Source organism: Schistocerca americana, chromosome 2 (assembly GCF_021461395.2).
Source record: "Schistocerca americana isolate TAMUIC-IGC-003095 chromosome 2, iqSchAmer2.1, whole genome shotgun sequence".
Lineage (NCBI taxonomy): Eukaryota > Metazoa > Arthropoda > Insecta > Orthoptera > Acrididae > Schistocerca > Schistocerca americana.
Genome location: NC_060120.1, coordinates 1,096,742,831 through 1,096,757,581, shown reverse-complemented (window position 1 = coordinate 1,096,757,581; position 14,751 = coordinate 1,096,742,831). Strand labels below are relative to the sequence as shown.

At 38.2% G+C, this 14,751-nt stretch overlaps 1 protein-coding gene across 1 annotated transcript; it reads left to right on the top strand.

Moving 5' to 3' along the window:
- The first annotated feature begins 1,828 nt into the window (after positions 1-1,828).
- Positions 1,829-3,908, top strand: LOC124594693 (myb-like protein X). The gene is made up of 3 exons (XM_047133058.1): positions 1,829-2,364; positions 2,454-2,833; positions 3,613-3,908. The coding sequence occupies exons 1-3, from the start codon at positions 1,829-1,831 to the stop codon at positions 3,906-3,908; spliced, it is 1,212 nt and encodes a 403-aa protein (XP_046989014.1).
- The last annotated feature ends 10,843 nt before the right edge of the window (positions 3,909-14,751 follow it).

Here is a 14,751-nt window from a genome sequence, read left to right as displayed (position 1 = left end):
TATTTATACAGTGGTTCTGAATCTTTGTGTGAATTTCCCATCCAAAAAAAAAATTTATACCACAAGCTTCCTTTCACTCACATTATATACGTAGGTTGTAATATTATTGGTATTTCCGTCCTATGAAAGCTTTGAGTATCCTTTGAAAGACATTTGTTTTGTATAATTTACATGACTGTAAAGATGCGCATCTAGGGCGGACGCTAATACATCGGTTGCGCAGTCAAAGAAACATTTTAACAGAAGCTGAACTGTCGTTCCGCTTCGATCTAAATAAAAGATGACAGTAAAAAACGTTTGTAGATCTTCAGATTTTAATATGTGTTTCTGCTTGTTATGTGAAAACGTAAAGGAGGTCGACTTTAAGTTAAAAAAAGTGAGCGGTCTTGCCAGCGTGTAGACAACATTATTAATTAATAAAATTAAAGTAATTTATGTTCGAAACTGTAAATCAGCAAGTTATTGTTATCGGAGGTGTTGAACAGTGCAAGAATTGTCTTTAACGAAAGGAGAAAAGTAGTGACTATAATTTGTGAAAAAAAAAAAAGTGAACCAAGGAGACAGCACAGGACAGGCTGAAATCTGATCGCACCATACTGTTAGAAAAGTAATTATGTAAGTTGTATTGTTTATAAATAAGCCCTAATTTTGCTAGTGAGAATTGTTTGAATATATTTAGTGTTTACCAGACTTCTTATTCTGTTTTTTTCCTTTATACTTTTTTATCCTCCGTGCCATATTATTCTTATAAATGTCAAACAGCCTTTACTACAGCAGAGAATACTGCGGCATCCTGGTCGTGTACAGAAGGCCGCCCCTTATCTTCTATACAACTCATAGCAGCCCCATTTATGAATGATTTCATTTGCAAATGCATTTATTTTTCACTGTTCATTGGTAAAGGTCCCTTAGGTAATTATAAAATTCATACTGATTACGTAAAGCAATTCGGGTTGTTGTTTTCCAAGTAATAGAAGTCTTTGCGTAATCAAAAACTAGCCTCCTTGTGACAGCGATCAGGAGCCGACCAGAAGACGGACGTCTTCGACCGCTTTCGTGTGTCCTGTGGCAAAGCTGGGTCAAACTGGGAACACGACATTCTAGTATGAAACACAGATTTAAATTGATAGAATCGAAATACATTTAACGTAATAATAATAATAATTTTTTTTATCATACTAGATCTGGCGCCCGAACAGGGACCTGATAAAAAATTTTAATCTGTTCTGTTATTGTTTCATGACATCATCCGGTGGACATCGGGAAGCCGTAAAGGAAGTACTGAACAAAACCGAGGAAGTATTAAATAAAAAAAAAGAAAAATAACAGCAGTGCGCAAAACGACTGATGTAAGTACGGTTTTCATTACGCATAAAATCTCACGTCTTGTATAAAAAAAAAAAAAAAAAAAAAAAAAAAAAAAAAAAAAAAAAAAAAAAAAAAAACTGATTTCCGGAATTTCTTTCCTTACTGCTTCATTTTATCCTATCGCTGTTATTTCCTTGCAGAGTTGCTTATTTACGTAGTTAGAATTCGTTTCTGATCATCTCTTCATGCAAAGTTTATTTGTTAGCATTATTAGCATCTTCATTGTTGCTACGGTTAAGAACACAAGATGGATGCCATAATAGCTGGATTAAGTGTCTAGTAGGTGTTTGTCACTTATTTTCAAAGTTAGGTGCCATCTTGTCTTCTACCCGGTATAGCTCTGCAATTGTCACCTACCGCGGTGTGACGTTTGGCTATCAGCGCGCGCATCTGAGATTTGACGATCGGCGTGCCGCGAAATATTTCTTTGAGCAGTTATGTCACAAACTTGAAAATAAACATGGCAGATGACAAAGGAAAGCCGACAAACAGTGTGGATGACGGTGATGACACAGTTGTCAAGTCATATCCACTACGTTCGCGAACGGGAACAGGCAGACCCGATTCGCGAATGGAGAGAACGGCAGACGATGATGGTGTGCGTGACGTATTGTCACAGCAATCATCGTCACAGCAAGCGGGAGAAAATTCGATGGTTGAAATGATGAGAATTTTTTTTCAAGAAAGAGAACAGGAGAAACTGGAAAGGGAAGCTTATAAATTACAAGAACAACGTGATAGAGAACAGGAGAAACTGGAAAGGGAAGCTTATAAATTACAAGAACAACGTGATAGAGAACAGGAGAAACTGGAAAGGGAAGCTTATAAATTACAAAAACAACGTGATAGAGAACAGGAGAAACGGGAAAGGGAAGCTTATAAATTACAAAAACAACGAGATAGACAAGAAAGGGAACAAAAAGAAAGGGAAAAGGAACGGGAGACAGAGCGAAAATGGTTTGACCTGAATACCATGACTGGTACAATGAAAAATAGGTTAGATAATATCGATGCAACTTAGAGACAAGAATAAGGACAGTCACGGTGGAATATATCTCGGAATTAAGTACTAAAGTTAATGAAAGGATAGAAGGTATTCTGCAGAAGGTAGATGCATGTGAGAGCACAGTAGGTAACGTGCACAAAGACATTGAGGTACAAATCGAAAGCTGCCAGGCAATTACAACGGAAGTTTCAAAGAAGTCCGCTGAGGTCGGAGCTAAAGTAAACAAGCTTGCAGACCATGTCGTCACTCTGCAAGGCCAGGTCAATGACCTGACACAGGCGCTATCCGAAATAAACATTGAAAAGAGGGTGAATGATGCTGCAGCCAACGTACGTTCCACGATAGGAAAAGAATTTGTAGAATGGGTCGAGACTAAGGAACAGTACATAGCAAACAAGGTTCAACACGACTTAAAAGAAGCCGTTAAGTCAGCCACAGTTGAAGTTTTAGCTGCTCCAGGTACATCAGGAGATACGATTCTCACTGAATTAGGAGAGATTCGTAGAGTTTTTCACCGAGATCTTCCCGAGTGGAAACGACACCTCACTGAGGAAATCGAGCAGTTGAAACGACAAGTCAATGATTTTCCTAATGACAATAGAAGTGAGCATTCACACTTGCTTTCTTCAGAACATGAATACAATAATAATCCCGTGTCCCACTTGTACATGGACACAGCAATAAGAATCCGTTAGTACGCAACCAGAATGATCAAGTAACTCTTGTCGAGCTAATGAAAGAAGAAAGCGTTCTCAAGCACCGCGTGTTCCAGCCTTTTCTGCCAGAGAAACGCAACATCCACCCAATGGTTTTTCTGAAGTCATTTAATGGTGTTTTTCCTGAGAGCTGGGATGACAAGCAACGTATGCGCTTTATAGTAGGTTACATTCAAGGAGAGGGTTCTGTCTGGGGAACAGAAGTAATTGACAGATGTAATAATTACGCTGACTTCGAAAAGCAATTTCTGAACAAATTCTGGAGTTCAGGCATACAACAACGCCTTAGAAAGGAGGTATATAATACTGAACCATTTAATACGAGAAGTGCTGGTCTCCGTAGGTACTTCGAGAAATACCTGCGAAAAATACAATATTGGGACACGCCCATTTCCCCGAAGGACGTAATTATGATCCTTAAGTCAAAGCTACCGGTATCAATCAGGGAGAAGTTAGTAAATGTCAGTGACGACGACACGGAGGCTTTTCTGTCAGTACTTGACAACCTTGACATGATTCAAGAAGACGTGCGTGCTAGCGCGCGGAGTAATTCTAATCTTGGCCCGCACACTACACAGCCGCACGGTGTAGGCGCAGACTCAGGTATGTCATACCAACCCAACAACAGTAAAGGACAGCAGAAACATAAATTCCAGGATCAAAACAGGTACCACCCCATATACCAGACAACACCACAGCAATACGGTAATTCACCAGTTAATTACAATGATCGCTATCACTACAATGACGATCGCCAAAATAATAATAATTTCATTGGAAAAGGACGTTGGATTAACACCAACAGTCAACAGCAGTAGGGTAACCAGCCTAGATTCCAGCACTGTTCTCAAGGGAGAAATCCTCCAGATCCTTCCAAGCAATACAAACAACAGTATGCTCCAAACTTTAGGAATAGTCCTCCGCCTTTTACCAACTATCAAAGTCAAAATCATGAACCTCAAAATTCTCGCATCTATTATGCCCGAGCAAACCCGCCAACACACACCATCTCGACTGAAATTCCGGCAAATAGCTCGCAACGTAGGTGGAATACGGAAGCAAACTTCGTACCGAGCGTACCGCCCGGTACTTCAAAAGTAATTGTGAGCGAAATTCAATCTAATGAACATGCGAAAAACTAAAAGCACACTTCGACTAGTTTCACACCTTCAGAACTAATCTCCAGGCAAAAGGAAAGCAATGAATGGACTGATCCTATCCCCAAGATACAAGGTCCAGAAGTCAACCTAGATAATAAGTTAAGACAAGCCCTGATCTCTCTCACAACTCACGCCAATTTAAGAAAAAAGGCATTTGACAAGCATGTCAATAAAGTTCTGTCGTATCGCCTGAACGAGCGTGTTCTTCTGAGAACACACTTCAAACCATCTCTCATCTTACGTAAAAATCGTAAGTGGCAACACCTACACGAAGGACCGTTTGTTATAGTCAGGAAGCCACATATTGGTTGTTACGTGTTGGCAGATCCAGTTAGTGGACGAATAAAAGGACTTTACCACCATATTGACCTAAAGAAGTACCATGAAAAACATTAAAAAAATATCGTTTATTATGTTAAGCTGCAACTTGAAACAAGAGTGTGATCTGTTTAGAAAGTATGTGAGTCAACAGCATGTACATGTATTCTGCAGGTGACGTAATCATTTGAGTGAGGTGGACACAAAGTAATGATGGAGCTTGAAAGATATGAACTGATTGAAGAAGGTACTCTACGTATTTGGAAAATAAGATTTGCTTTAGTTTTAAGGTAGTTTTAAGTTTCTTGAGCAAGAGAAGACTGCAGTCGTTGAATTGAGTAAGGGATGTGCCAAAGTGCCACCTGCTGCTTTAGTTTTAAGTTATGGCAAATCTCCTTTTTACCAAGTAGTAAAGATTTTCTTTAAATTCCTCATTCAGACCAGAATGTCCGTATATGTGAAGTATTAACCTAAGTTAAGCTTTCAAAGGATTGATATTTTAAGTCGCTAGAATCATGTACGATGCAAAACTGATACATTGTAATCTGTAGATTACACCGAGTATAAGCAGCAACATATAGTTAATGTACAAAGAAATTAATAATGGTACCCGCAACTGGAGAGCAACTTTAATTTATTTATTACTATGAGTCAACCAGTTAAGAAATTTGCATTTATAATAATAATTAGGTCCTGTGTTGGAGAAACTTAGAGAGACTATTCCTATGTCACGAGTATCATACAGAAACCTTCGATATTAAGATACCTAGTAGAGGATTGAAATAATCTGCTTATCTGCTATGTCCGCATGCCGTGATTTTGAGATATATTTGAAGATGCTTTGGAAGCGGATTTGTGCGACATTTTAATACTGAAGTCAAGTTATGCCACGTGGATGACACTAAAAACGGTGGAGCCGAAGAATGAATTTGCTAAACTGATTATTTCACCTATTATTTATCTTCGTATCTTTTATTTCCTTGCACTACCCTATTGTAGTTTTCTTCTTTAGCATTCTTACCTTTCTACCCTACCCGCTAGGGGAAGAAATTTGGAAACTGGTTCAAAAGACTTGATGTGTGTATTGTGTGTATTGACGATCGTGGCTCGTTGGTTAATGCGTACCTGCAGTTACTTATCGAAACGTGATGTAAATCTGATTTGCTGTGAGCAAAAGCATCCTAGGAAATAGGAATAATTTTCCCGATTTCTGTTAGATGAAGTTTTGAACGTGAACTGTTCGGCAAAGTGGGTATATTTTACTGATTATTGATGTAACCGAGAAAAAAAAAAAGGGCTGTTACAGAACAATAAGAAAAGGAAAAGCATCAGATTTAAAATATATGTAAAATCTAACGTGCATCAGAAGCACCATTCAGAATAGCAAACACGTTTTTCGTTAGGTCTTGGACAGTAATAAAAAAAAACTATGTATATCTTGTAAATGATCCTTTCATGATACGTAATTTTAGCATTACCTGTGCTACTCTGTGGTATAGAGACACCTATATGGACACGTATGGATTGCTGCGTGTGACTCAGTGACAAAATAATGGACACGTGTGTAAAATCGTAATTTGACACATGTATGGACACGAAAAACTAGTTATCTCTTGTGTGAATCAAAACTGTAATAAACTTATGGACACGTGTGATGTTCCGCGTGTGAGGTAGCATTTCAAGTATTCTCACGTTGTAACGACGATACAGTGACTATCAGTCAAAGGATAGACAAGCTATTGTACTCACTGAAATAGGTGACAGTAGTCATTTTCATCGATGACTGTTCTTCGTCGCTGGTGCAGTCAATTTACCGTCCAGGTTGACCATGTCGCCTTGACAGGCTGCTCCAGTACCCACGATTCAACAAAATGCACAAATTAAAAAAAAAAAAGAAGGGTTGGTAGCCACTGAACTATCTGCCTCGTGCAGGACGCGGACTGCCAACGCTGTTAAACCGCCAGTTCCTTACCACGTGACTGTGAAGCACTCTGGCAACATTCTATGACTGCTCGCCGGCCCGTCCTCAACAATAAGCATTCCTCTCCGTAACGGGCGCGAGCGTGCTCCAGATTTGAGATGAAAATGGATATAAAAATAATAAAACGTTGATAAACTACGCACGATTTTACTATATTTACATTAAAAGGACCCTAATGATGACTTTTACCTAACTATGAAAACTGCTACGGCAATATTGCTAAATACATTGCTTAAGAAAGACCTGTACAAGACGAAACGTGTTTTGCTAATATTTGCTAACGAAAGAATGTAAAACCTAGACACAAAATATGAATAATATATAATGTATATGTACATAGTCTATGTAGTAATTTTTATTGTCTTAAATTCTTACTCTATATTCCCTTAGATTAAGATGCTAGTTAATGAGCAAGTCCTAATACAGGTTTTTTCTTCTGTATTTTCATGTGCTGTAACATGAATTGGAATGAGATTAAGACAGCCACCAAACTGACTCATTCGTCATTGAACCAGTCATCAACTTTGCTGATTCCCGACATGACCCGATGGATCGTCGACTCAAGAAATATCACTTCCCCCTTCACATAGTGAAATTCGCAGTGTTTTCCACCAGAATGTGAAAAGGTGATCCCCAGTTTTAGTGCAGTGAAAAGTGACAGGTGATGAAAGAATTCCCCTGTGAAAATCATCCGAGTTCATGGGAAATACTCCCAACTACAAAGTGAAGAGTGACGTCGCTACGAGAAAGACTGATAAATTTTTATGTTCTGTTCAAAATTAGTGGAAATGCACCAATGCTGTAATCGAATTTGTTTTTCTTCTTGTCAATATTTATGTATATATGTATCTGTATGTGTATTTAATTTGTACTTGTATCTATGTTAGTATTTCAATGTTTCAATTGACTGAATGAGAGTAATTCTTGAGAACACGCAAAAAAAAACAAAAAAAAAAAAGGAATCCTTGAACACTTATGATGGCATCATGCCACAACCAAGTTTGTTAATGGTCAGGCAACTGTGAGTAGCTTTGACGACTTAGTGTGAAACGTATATAATTCTATGTGCCTTATGTTATGTTTGTTTTGCTCCCTACAAGGAGAGATCCTTAAATACTTCATTCACTAAGTACGTAAATCCAATAATATTACGACTGCGCGTGAGTCGTAACGATCTTTCAGACTCATTACTCCTCACGCGGGAAGCGATGTAATATTATTGGTATTTCCGTCCTATGAAAGCTTTGAGTACCCTTTGAAAGACATTTGTTTTGTATAATTTACATGACTGTAAAGATGCGCATCTAGCGCGGACGCTAATACATCGGTTGCGCATTCAAAGAAACATTTTAACAGAAGCTGAACTGACGTTCCGCTTCGATCTAAATAAAAGATGACAGTAAAAAACGTTTGTAGATCTTCAGATTTTAATATGTGTTTCTGCTTGTTATGTGAAAACGTAAAGGAGGTCGACTTTAAGTTAAAAAAAGTGAGCGGTCTTGCCAGCGTGTAGACAACATTATTAATTAATAAAATTAAAGTAATTTATGTTCGAAACTGTAAATCAGCAAGTTATTGTTATCGGAGGTGTTGAACAGTGCAAGAATTGTCTTTAACGAAAGGAGAAAAGTAGTGACTATAATTTGTGAAAAAAAAAAGTGAACCAAGGAGACAGCACAGGACAGGCTGAAATCTGATCGCACCATACTGTTAGAAAAGTAATTATGTAAGTTGTATTGTTTATAAATAAGCCCTAATTTTGCTAGTGAGAATTGTTTGAATATATTTAGTGTTTACCAGACTTCTTATTCTGTTCTTTTCCTTTATACTTTTTTATCCTCCGTGCCATATTATTTTTATAAATGTCAAACAGCCTTTACTACAGCAGAGAATACTGCGGCATCCTGGTCGTGTACAGAAGGCCGCCCCTTATCTTCTATACAACTCATAGCAGCCCCATTTATGAATGATTTCATTTGCAAATGCATTTATTTTTCACTGTTCATTGGTAAAGGTCCCTTAGGTAATTATAAAATTCATACTGATTACGTAAAGTAATTCGGGTTGTTGTTTTCCAAGTAATAGAAGTCTTTGCGTAATCAAAAACTAGCCTCCTTGTGACAGCGATCAGGAGCCGACCAGAAGACGGACGTCTTCGACTGCTTTCGTGTGTCCTGTGGCAAAGCTGTGCCAAACTGGGAACACGACATTCTAGTATGAAACACAGATTTAAATTGATAGAATCGAAATATGTTTAACGTAATAATAATAATAATTTTTTTTATCATACTAGAAGGTCTACACTTTTTAACATATCAAGAACATTTACTTATCATTTACTTAAGTGCCTTTGGCACAGTCCACTCTCCTATCACAACATTATTTAAATAGCAAATTACTCATTTTTACTAAATTTCTCAAAGAAATAATTTCAAAATCTGTAACACAAACATTTAACTACAAAAGCAAATGCAAATATCTATATACACTATAAGACAATTTGTTGCTGCTTGCATTGAATGGCAGTCCATTTCCTTACTTACTAAAAAAAAAAACACACAATAATATTTAGAAAATTACTACATATATTTGCTGCCTATTATTCAGATTTGGGCAGTCCATTTCGCATCATTTTAACACATCACCTGTACCACACTACAATTCTCCATTGAACATTTATCTGCCCTCATTGGTGTTTGGCAGTCCTTTATATTATGACTCATATACTGCCCACTATGATTTTTGACAGTCCCATCTTTTATTTGGCTTGCAGCATTTACCCTTTCTTTTCAGTAAATTTCTCCATACATCTTTACATTTACAGTACATTCGGTAATCTGAAACTCACATAAGTACATTAGCACACTGTCATTGGTATACATACATTTACAAAGATTAGTTACATTTAGAATAAATTAGTTTTAGCATAAAATACAGCATATTTACTGCAAATTGCTTTCTGAGTGTACTTATTTCACTCACTTCTAGAAACATACAGTTCCAGGTCCACAACATTTTTTACACCGAAAGGTTTTTTGGATTTTGGGTAGATCAGGTAGTAAGCATTATCGTGTGGAATGTTTTGTATTATATACGGCCCATTGTAAATATATTTAAATTTGGAAATTTCATGGTTCAGTTCACTAGATTTTTCGTGGGTTTTTAAAAGAACATAATCACCAATTTTAAATTTTGAAACTTTCAGATTTTTTATCATGTCTTTTAGATCTAGATTCAGCTTTTTGCTTTGCCCTTTTTCTGACGAATTCTTTCTTTTGACTCAACCCCAAGCTTGTACAAGGTGGAAACTAGTTTTTCTTCAATTAAACTTTTACTTCTGCTGCCTAACAAAATTTCTTTCGGTGGGAATCCAGTAGATTCATGATGTAAGGTGTTCATGACGTTCTCAAAGTCCAATATAAATCTGCCCCAGACTCTAAATCATGCCCCTTCCTGTTTTTTCCACAACACACCTTGGTCGACTGTGACATTGTCCCTAGATACGTTCCTGACCTGTGAACCATTTATATCTGGCGGCTCTTTCGGTTTCTGGAATTCAAAGTCTTTACTTACTTGAACTCTTTCCGAAATAAACACTGAGTCATCAGGTGGTTCTTTCTTTCTTTGTTCAGTCTGAACATCTGGGTTCTGTTTTGAAACTTCGTCATCAGTATGCACATTATCGCAATTAACTCTATTCCCATTACTTTCACTAATACCGAAATACTCGTCATCTGAACTATCGTCCGAATCCGACCATTCTGGATCGCTTTCAGGTTCCAACATAAAAGCTTTTCTGAGACAGGCACTAAGTTCTTCCTCTGCATTTTCGTCAGGCTTTGATTTTAACTCAATATCTTCTTTTGGCAAAACGGCCTCATTATCAGCTTTACTCACATCCACTGCTACTTCATATTTAGTGTAATCCTCATGGACTTCAATTACTTTTAGGTAATTACCTGCCTCTTCCCCATGGTGCCTTTCGGCAGCAGCTTGTACTGTTGGCAGATTGTTAACAGAAGTTACTTCCTCGTCAATGCTTAGGATTTCATCCTCCAATTCCTTTCTATCTTTAACCAACGTCCTATCGGCAACACGCGTACTTTGCGCGGCGCTATTTATTCTCTCCTCTTTAAATTCGGGCCACGCCACCTTATCGACGTCCCTACTATCTCCTTTTTCACTAATTAACCTCCTCACCTCATACTGCTTCTTAAAATCCTCCCACTCACATTGCTTGAGGCCCTTGTACAGATCGTCGATCTACACACGCCAATTACTTACTTCCGCTAATTCATTCTCGCCTTTTACTTTATTGCTAACACTGCTAACCGCACCTCTCAGTGTATCCACAGTTTCGTCTATTATTTCCTTTGCCACGGAATTACCACTCTTAATGTATTCACCAGTTCTTAAGGCTATGTTCGTACCTAATGCTGCCGCATTGCTAGCGGCTTCTCTCTGAACAGCTGTTCTGCTAGGCTGGGCCGTTGCCCCCTGATGCTCCACTCGCCTGTTAATACGTAGCACTCTGCGCAGCGAAGATGGCTCATTCGCGCTCGCACCTGACGCTTGTTCCGCAACGACACGTTGTGTCGTTCCACACCTGTCTCTAACCTGTCTCATAATTTTACTGTCAGTCCGGTAACATTTCTTAAATCGGGGCCGGTATGTACTGTCCGCTTCCGTTTGGCCCACAACGTTCGCGGAAATCAGTTTCCCACGTCGTTATTATTTAGCGTGGTGTACCCTCTGCCACGACCTGGATAACTTCCTCTTCCTCTACCTCTACCTCCCTGTATCATATTGACACGAAACCCATCGCCGTCATTTCTCTCGTCATTATTACGGTTATTCCTGTTACTAAAATTTTGATGATTGGCACGACTTTCGACCCAATGGTCTTCGTCTTCGACCCTTTCAAGAAACGCTTGGAAGCTGCGATGATTGCTTCCCACGTATCTCTTCGAATCTTCTGGAAGCTTTTTATATATCTCCCATATGATTTCTGAATCCGATCTTCTTCCTCTTAAATGTGTCAATTTTCGGTACCAATATTCGCAGAAATCTTTCAAAGAATTCCTGCCCCTGTTATCATGACGCTTGGCCATGATAAACTCGCGCCACAAATGATCCTGATTTTGTTCGGACGAATATTCTTCCGTAAATTTTTGTTTAAATTCTTCGAACGTCATTCGTTCGGTATTCAAATTAATTCCCCAGCGCTTAGCGTCACTTGCTAAGGCGCTAATTACTACGTTTATCTTCTCCTGACCAGACAAGTGTTCAGGAAACATTCTCTCGCAATTTTTGATGAAAACTAACGGATGCCATCCGTTATGTTTCTTGGCAGGATCGAGGTGTTCCTCACCTTCTAACAGCTTCGTAAGTGGTGTGCCATTACAGACAACACCAGGTCTATCTTTAATTTTACTCTCAAGATCGAAAATTTTGCCTTGAATTTTCGAAGTATTCTGTTCACATTTTTGTACACATCCGGTAACTTTCTCACCTAAATCTCTTTCAGTGTCTGAAACTGCCTTTTTCAACTGTGAGATTCCGTGTTGACATTCGTTTATGATCTCAGTTTTAAGACCGAAAACATTTTCGTTTACTTTTGTTTCAACCAGAGGCTCTACATTCTCTTGGATGTTGAGAATTTCAACATCAAACCTACTGTTAATGTTGTCAATTTCCCCCTGCAGAGTATCCATATTTTTGTTAATTGTGTCAATTTAAAATTTCATAGTATTTAATACAGGGCTTAAACTACCCACTTTTTGTTCTACCTGTTCTATTTGTTTACTAATTTTAATTCCTTGTTCTTCGACCTGTGCTTTAATCTGACCAACTTGTGTTTTAAGCTGCTCGTCAACGTGTGTTTTAAGCTGATCATTTTGAGTTTTGAGCTGATTACTTTGAGTTTTAAGCTGCTCATCAACGTGTCTTTTAAGTTGACTAACCTGATTACCGACTTGTTTTTGAAGCTGATCATTCTGGCCTGCAATTTGTTTGGTTAATTGTTCAAATAAATCGTTCATGCTTAAAATTTTCACACTGTTTTGTTCTACGGAATTGGTGTGTTCCGATCCTACTTCAAAAGTTTCTTTCGGTTCTTTCTTTATCTTTGGTGAATCAAACATGTCAGTGGATTCCTTCACATACCCACTATCATCTACAAAGTCACTCTCTACTTCCTGTTTTATCCCTCACTGTGTTCGAGGCAATCTCGACATTTCAATCTGTTTGTTAACATGTTCGTGATATTGTATGTACGCCCGTTGTCTACCGCTAACGCCACCTGTTATCTGGCTGCGTACACTCCTGTCATTGCCAGCTGCATTTTCCATTTCGCTCGGCACATCTACTGTGTCTAGGCTCCTGTCCATACTGAACGCAAATTACACCCCACACCACCATACTTGACGTTCACTGCTATTTATTTTACTAATTATTATTGCAATTCGTGCCACTGAACATCCACTGTTCGGTATTCACATTAATTTGTGACCGACAACAACTGGATGTCCTGTCACCGGGAGCCACTTGTAACACTGAAGTGAGACACGCAATATGTCATTCAAACTTCTACAGTGGTAAGTTGACGGGCTTCACCTTAAGAGAAAGGATTTTTGTATAGATTTTGACCGCGTGTACCTGAATGGAGGCAAATCAGACTTACACCCACTCAGTAATAACAATGATACGTCAAGCAAGTACGAAATGAAACTACACGTCAGGACGGACAAGAAACAACACAGAAGATGCTACCAAATTGTTAATAAAACGGTCGCCAGCCTAATTAGGCATTAACTAAGTTTCTTCCCTGTGCAAGTTGATGTACGTTTATGCCAAACAACACGCAATAATACTGCATAATATGGTAAATGTTAGAACCAGAAAATCTACTGAACTAATAATTTCACTTTCAGTACCAATATAGATAAACCATAAATACATACCATTACACTATAATGTTTACTACAAAACTTCGTACTGTCCATTGATCTGATTAAAATCGGGCATAGGTTACCCTAGAAACAGCACTTTCGAAACACACATACAATGTCAATTTTGAAAAAGGTAAAACACTAATAAATTTTGATTTTATATTGACTTTAACTTTGCTGGTCAAATCAGTTCATTACACTTCAGAATTTAAATGAATAGAAAAGAAAAGGGGGGGGGGGCTGAAACTATTATGATCACTGTACTGAAATTTTGGTTATTTAAATCATTAAGCACTCAAGATTTCCAATATATGACTTACTACTCTTTTTGTCTTATTTCTTGCTCATTTAACTACCATTATTTTTGTCTCAAATTAATTAAACTTCATTACTAAACCACTTTCAAAATTATCTTCCAACTTTGTCAGATCTTTGTTCTTTGCTAATATATTCATTAACAACAAAGTTCTTTAAACATCATTCTAACATAGATAGGTCTGCAGGTAATTCTTATTAACATAAACTTTAATTCTTCATCTCGGGACACTCGGGTTGCACAACATGTGGAAAGGACCCTGTCTAGGTTAGTAATGAGGATAATTAAATGATAGGACAGTTTTGGTAAAAGTTAAGTTGTTATTGAACATTCAGGAACAAAAGTAACACTGGTCCACACGAATACAGTACTAAAATATTCAACCTGTTTGTATCGATGCAGCGGTTGGCAGGCAGCGAGATGGCGAGGTGCAGAGCACACATACAATCACAGGTATGGCTCTTGATGTACCGGCACTTTACTTCTTCATAGCGTCGCAATATTTTCCATTTAGTGCCTCTGGAGTGTTGCCATGCTGCATAGGCGTCGGAAATGGCACGTCTGAGGCTCAACGAAATCACGTTTTCCAGGAGAGCCTCCTCGATCCAGGACATGTTTCTCAGACCGATGCCCAACTCCGACTATCACTGCTGAGCCCGTTATGTCGTGCCGCGCCCGTGTGCATTTTCCCGCACTCGCCTGCCATCCACCTTTTACCGCTCCCTTACAGACGGGGTATTCACCAAAGGTTTTCCATTCCACATATCCTAATACATTGCCTACGTATGGACCAGGCGTACAATTACAACTTTCACATCTTACAATATTCCAAACATTATTTAAACTTCACTTCTATTATAACATTGCTTGAAATTTAACATAAATATTAAAATTTACATCGAACATTGTTTACAGTTTCTTTAACATAATGGCATG

Excerpts from the sequence above, each read along its gene's own strand:
- LOC124594693 (XM_047133058.1), top strand. The coding sequence starts at position 1,829 with ATGGCAGATGACAAAGGAAAGCCGACAAACAGTGTGGATGACGGTGAT. Across the intron at positions 2,365-2,453 it reads ACTGGTACAATGAAAAATAG|GATAGAAGGTATTCTGCAGA; the intron begins GTTAGATAATAT and ends AGTTAATGAAAG. Across the intron at positions 2,834-3,612 it reads TGAAGTTTTAGCTGCTCCAG|AAGACGTGCGTGCTAGCGCG; the intron begins GTACATCAGGAG and ends ACATGATTCAAG.